General features: G+C 55.7%; 2 protein-coding genes across 2 annotated transcripts; both read right to left on the bottom strand.

The window, feature by feature from the left end:
• Positions 1-314: 314 nt before the first annotated feature.
• Positions 315-2125, bottom strand: VDBG_05781 (alpha-amylase; the record flags this gene model as incomplete). Its single annotated transcript, XM_003004622.1, has 5 exons — positions 315-339; positions 407-921; positions 1003-1384; positions 1456-1914; positions 1974-2125. 5 exons carry the CDS (start codon positions 2123-2125, stop codon positions 315-317), a joined length of 1533 nt encoding a protein of 510 aa, XP_003004668.1.
• Positions 2126-3267: 1142 nt separating this feature from the next.
• VDBG_05780 (predicted protein) lies at positions 3268-4989 on the bottom strand (the record flags this gene model as incomplete). Its single annotated transcript, XM_003004621.1, has 2 exons — positions 3268-3831; positions 3886-4989. 2 exons carry the CDS (start codon positions 4987-4989, stop codon positions 3268-3270), a joined length of 1668 nt encoding a protein of 555 aa, XP_003004667.1.
• Positions 4990-6000: the final 1011 nt, after the last annotated feature.

Raw genomic sequence — 6000 nt, 5'->3', positions numbered from 1 at the left:
TGATGGGGGAATCGCCGGATATGGGCGACATGATTGACGATGTGACCGTCTATTTTCTTTGCGCACAGGGAAGCGGGTTGCGGCTGGCATGTCGCGGTGTATTAGATAGTGGGAACACAACTCGATCCCATACATAAGACTTGTCTAAACGAAACCGATGGTCGGTGACGCGTCATTTTGTGAACATGTAGTAGTGTCAAGATGCGTAGATTTAGTTACAGTTGACAGCTATGTGTGACTACGTGATGTTCCTGATCACGTGTTTATCATAAGGTGCATGTCTGCCCACTGGGTCTACACCACCCCTAGTCTATCTACTCTTCATAGATGTTGGTATCACTGCGGCATGGTCAGCTTGGCTCTTTGAAACCAACATAATCAGGCATCGTAAGGGCGGGAGACTCACAATTCGCCGCCAAACTTGTCTCTTCCCTCGGCCTCGCGGTTCACAAAGACGCTGACGGACGTCTGACCGCAGACAAAGACGCCAAAGCCGTCGTCGCCAATAACGACCTCGCGGTCGCTCCAGCCGAGGACGTCGGTCCACACCTCGCCGGCGTGGACCTCGCCGACGTGCATCCTCTTCTCGCCGGCGCCGGCGTTGCTGAGCACGACGGCGCAGCCGGCGGGGCGGTCCCAGGTGCCGTAGCGCACCCAGCCGACGCACGTGGCAAAGTCCCAGTAGTCGGCCTGCTTGCCGTAGGCGTAGAGCTTGCGGGCGAGGGTCAGGCGCGGGACGATGCCGCCGCACGAGGGCGGGAAGGGGTGCTCGCCCTTGATGCCGTAGAGGTCGCCGTACCAGACGCAGGGGTAGCCCTCGCTGCGGAGGAGGATGAAGGCGTGCGCGAGCGGCTTGAACCAGCCTTCGATGGGGGCCTCGAGGGCCTGGTAGGGCTGCGTGTCGTGGTTCATGACCAGCGTCTTTTTGTGGGGGTGGTCAGCACCTTGCCGGGTCTTGGGTTTTCACAGGCTTCCCTATCGGGGAGGGGACGGCGCGCTTACCACTGCGTTGACGGGCTCCTTCTGCACGAGCGTGTCGTCAAAGACCTTGCGCAGGTCGGCGCCCTCGGACTTGCTGATCTGGCTAAAGTTGTAGACGAGCGGGGCGTCGAACAGGGAGAACTTTTTGCCCATGCGCGCCAGGTAGTCGGTCATGTCGTCGAGGCTGTCCTTCCAGAACTCGCCCACGAAGAACCACCCCTGGCCAAACTCCTCGTCGAGCGTCGTGATGAACTTGCGCAGGAAGTCTGTGCTGTAATGTTTGATGGCGTCGAAGCGGATGCCCTTGAGGGGCATCTCCTTTGCCAGCCACTTGCCCCAGTTGATGACGTCCTCGACGACTTCGGGGTGGTCGTAGTCGAGATCGGAGCCCATGAGGAAATCACTGTACACGTGGTGTTCGGTCAGCCGCTGCGTCGGCGCCGCGTGTCGAGGCGTGCTGGGGAAAGGACCTACTAGTTGCCCTTCTCGTCGTCCACGTCCGGCGTGTCGGCCCACCCCTGCGACTTGTCGCCCATGATCTTGTAGATGGCCGTCTTGTCGTTGGCGGCGTTGAAGTCGACGCCGCTGAAGTGGTACCAATGGTACTTCATCTTGCTGTACTTGTCCTTGCGCCCGGGAAAGTCGTAGCCGACCCACGCCTGGATCTCGTACTTGTCCGACACGAACTTGTTGCGGTCGTTGGCGTCGACCTCGGCCGCGAGACACTTCTCCTTGCGGTCGGCAGCGAACTTGTGGTTCAGCACCGCGTCCCAGTAGAGGCCGACGCCGTTCTCCTTGGCTGTGCTGGCGAGCTTCAGGAGCTCCTCCTTGGTGCCCCATTTCGTGCCAACGGAACCCTTCTGGTCGAACTCGCCGAGATCGTAGAGGTCGTAAATGTCGTATCCGTTGCCCTCCTTGGAGGATCCCTTGCATCTGGCAGCTGTCAGGTCTTGTGTCTTGCTGTCGGAAACACCATTAGGATGTGAGCTCACCCCGGAGGCACCCAGATGTTGTCGATGCCCCATGCCTTGAGCTGCGGCACATGCTTCTCCAGACGCACCCAATGCTTCTGGTCGGCGGGCACGTACCATTCGAAGCCCTGCATCATGGTCATGTTCTCGGGGGTGGGTTCTTGGTCGCCCATCTTGTCGGTCGGTCGCTACTCGGCGGCTCTTGTCTCGTCACCAATTATCAAGAAGAGAAGGGCGGGGGAAGGAGGAACAGGTCGAAGAGCAAACACACAAGCTACAGGTGTGATGGGGCTCACAGGATGACCCTACATCTTATATCACAAAAGTCACCGTAGCCCCTCATCAATGGCGTCCGCCAGAACATCCGATCGATCCCCCATGGTCTTATCAACAGCAGCGGTGAATGTGCCTCCTCCACGCCGAAAACTAAACCCTCACACATTTTTAGAGGTGGGGGGGGAGGGTGGAAGCTACCCTGACAATCAGGTTCTCGCGCGGCGCGCACAGTTGGCTCCAGGCCCTGGCCCTGGCTAGCTGAACGCGTGCCTGCACGCGGTCTGCACTTGCAGAGGTCTGGACTGGCTAGAAGCACAGCTAGCCTGGGCGACCGGCATGCGTGGATGTGGTCCGTTGGGAAACTGACAGGTCCAGAGGCGCCGTCGCGCTGCAGTGACTGGCTGGCGCGGACTGCAATGTTGCCAGGAAACTTGCGTCAGATGTCGTGACGTCATGGCATGTGGCATCTGGACCGTCCTGGTGGAAATACGATGAGAGAGAAACGTGGTTAGTAGATAGCGGCATGGTTTATACTTGATCGGGGAGGCTGTTGGCAGACATCAAGGGAAATCACTCATCACGTGATGTTATCGCGATTGTCTGGGGTGTCCAGCACTGCTTAACAAAAGTTGAGTTGGACGCAGTGGAGACAGGGCAAGCCTAAACAACGACGTACATCGCGTTGGTTCCTGTGACCACATGACCAGCCATGTATAATCGAGAGTCGAGAATGAAGAGCAGGTTCTTAAGTTAAAAAATTGGTAGCCAACGCTTTCGGAGTAGGCTCAGCCGTTAGCTAGAGAGGACGCGCCGGACCCCCGCCCCCGTTCAACCCCCTCTGGACATCAAGAACCCCAGTTGACACAAGCCATCTGCCAGTCCTTCATGAACCGAATGTGCAAAAATGTGCTGCTTTCTTTGTCGGCTTGAGGTCGAACCCAAGCTTGGAGAAGCAACTTGCAGAATCATGCTCCCTCCAACGAGGCATGAACCCCCCCTTCCTCCAACTGCCATCGCTAACTTTGCTCGACTGCAGAACTTAAGTGATGCTTATGTGGCTCTCTGGATATACAAGCGCAGTATTGATCGGGATCTGCCACAGATCCTTGGGTGTTTCCGCCGTGTGCGGGCGGACCTCAGTGCCAGCCTGGGCGGCATTCCAGCGCTCTAGCCAGAGGCATTCGAGCGTTGACGCGTCCAGAGCACGAAGCTGCGAGCACTTTTGCAGGCCAGTCTCCCATCTCTCTAGAGTCTGCTTCTCTAAAGGGGTCATACTAGCCAGCTGGGTTGCAGATACGGCGGGAAGAGAGTGGACATGCTTGTTGCCGTCAGGGTAGGCCTCTGCACGACCATCACTGATCTGTTTGGTCTGCTCAGGCGCAAGACAAGCCGCTGCAATAGAAGTTCTTTGGTCGATTGACGTCTCCTGGGACTGCCCGGGCAACTGCGGAATACACGGTTCAGCGGGGTCCTCAAGGTTCAGTTGCAACAACTCGTCGGGTTCGCGTTCTGTCTGCATCGGACAGCCTGTCGGGTCGTTGCTATCGACGTTGAGGAACTCCATAAAGTCTGTGTGCGCTGTTTGGGCTTCATGCAGCCAGTCCTGTGCATAATGGTCAATCATTTATCCAAGCTACGAAAACCTGCGGCTACACACCATATCCATGTTATCAAAGTCTGCAGTAGGTGGGCCATCCCCCAGAAGAAGCTTTCCAAAGTCCAACGGTGCAGTGGCATGCAAACCAGCAGCAGGATCCACGGGGGAAGGGAACGAGAAGCCGACAGGGTCTGAAGAGCTCGAGGAGAACGGCATGGCGACTGGGCAAGTTGTGTCATCTTCTGCAGATCCGGGTGATGGGGTTGGGCCGAACCCAACCTGACCCGAACCGACCTGAAGCCCCGGCGCTTTCCCAGACAATCCCATGAACTTGTTGGGCTCAAAGGTAGGTTGAATGGTGTTTGGTGCGGCTTGAGGCAGGGACGCCTTGTAAATGGTCTTCATGTTCCCCATCCCGCCTGGCGTGCTGACTAGACGGCGAGGATCAACATGTGTGGGTGCATGACAGTGAGTCGAAGACGCAACTTGGGGTTTCTGTGAGTTGCATCGAGTGGATATAGGCTGGTGGCTGTGCACGGCGACTTTCTCCCAGCCAGCAGGCATCAGGTCTCGGAGTGCTATCGTGTTGAAGCCTGGCTCGGTAGGCGGTGCTTGAGTCTGAGGTTTATCAGCAACAAGACAGCCTTGAATCGAGACAGTTTGATTGGGCAAGGTTGTTGAGGGAACGCTGCCGCGAAAAAGCCGTCCCAGGTCTTGACGTCGCTGCTGCTGTTCGGTCCATTGAGCCTCCTTCTCGCGGGCCAATCGCGCTCTGTCGGAGGCACGACGCTTTGTGCGGCACGTTTGGCAATTCACCCGCTCCTTCAAGCGACCAAAGTTATCTAAAAACTGAAAGTGTTCGATAGGATAGAGGTGCTTGCACTTGTTACAATGCTTGATACGCCCCATGCGGCTAGTATTGCGGTTCCCTTGAAGTTGGGACATGATGTGATCTGTACGGGATGAGAGGGTATCGAGGTCCGTATTCCCTGGATTTGTTGCCGGATTCGTCGCCGTTCGCCGAGGTGCTATGGATTTGTTGAGAGTACCTGAATTGATATCGGTGACCTTGCCTACATTGTCCGCTGTATCGGTGCGAGGAGTGGCCATGTAGACTAGCTGTAAACCCGCGTGTCGATGAGGTACGCTGCTTGAGGTCGACATTGTGATGGGCCTTCTTCAGTTCGACGACTACATAGAAGGTTTCAATATATCTTGTTAGATGCTTCGGTAAAGTGAAGTGGCTTGCCAGGCAGGTAAGCGTGATGGAGTTGACAAGTCGAAACGAAAAGAGATCAAGGGGTCGGGGTTGCGTGCTTGCCACAATTAGAAAGAGGCAGAAGACAGAATATCATGACCCTTTCAGGCTCCTTCTAAAATTCACTCGGGCGGCTAACAATAGTCACAACGATGAAGGCCTGCAGTTGTGCGTGGTTGAATGGAAAGTCAACGACGCCCGAGGAAGGAGCAGGAAGGCATATCGAGTCCTGAAGACCACGGCTGTGGTATCAACTCACACCTGTCAATGATATTCGTCGCTGAATTGCAGAGAAGTTTCCTCGGCTCAAGGAGCCAAGTTCATGACCTTGTCTCTCTGAATTCTTCAGCCTCGGGCATTGATGTTATCTCGTGCCTCGGAGATATTATGCCAACGAGCTTTTCGAACAATTTTCGTTGCAACTATACTCTACGGCTTCACAACGTTTCTCGTAATGAACTCGCACTGGAAGTCTTTGGCAAGTATCCAGGCAGGCACCTCTCCGCCCATCCGCTATAATAAGATGCCTAGGTTCCATACCGACTGGAATTGAATCAGAGATTGGCAGCTCATTTATGCCTCTGTCTGGAAGAGTCGTGTTCGTGGGATCTGCATTATAAACCCATGCCACGGCGGCGCGGCCCGTGTTCACAGTGAGTGTGCGTGCCCGACACATTGTTTTACTACGCGAGGTGATCGACGGCCACACATCAGGCTAGCTCGCACTATCGACCAGCACTTCTCCCCTGTTTAGCCAGTGATTTCTCAGTACAATTCCTCCTTCATGGTAATGAGAGGGACCCTGTGAGTGATCAATCTCGCTGGTCGATTCAAACACTTGACGGACGCGAAACATCGTACTGGGTGGTAGGCACGGAGTGTAAGTGTTTACATCAAGCTAACTCAGAGGACACAGA

This window comes from Verticillium alfalfae, genomic scaffold (genome assembly GCF_000150825.1).
Source record: "Verticillium alfalfae VaMs.102 supercont1.6 genomic scaffold, whole genome shotgun sequence".
Lineage (NCBI taxonomy): Eukaryota > Fungi > Ascomycota > Sordariomycetes > Glomerellales > Plectosphaerellaceae > Verticillium > Verticillium alfalfae.
Note: the sequence above shows the minus strand (reverse complement) of the source record. Positions and strands in the feature narration are given on the sequence as shown.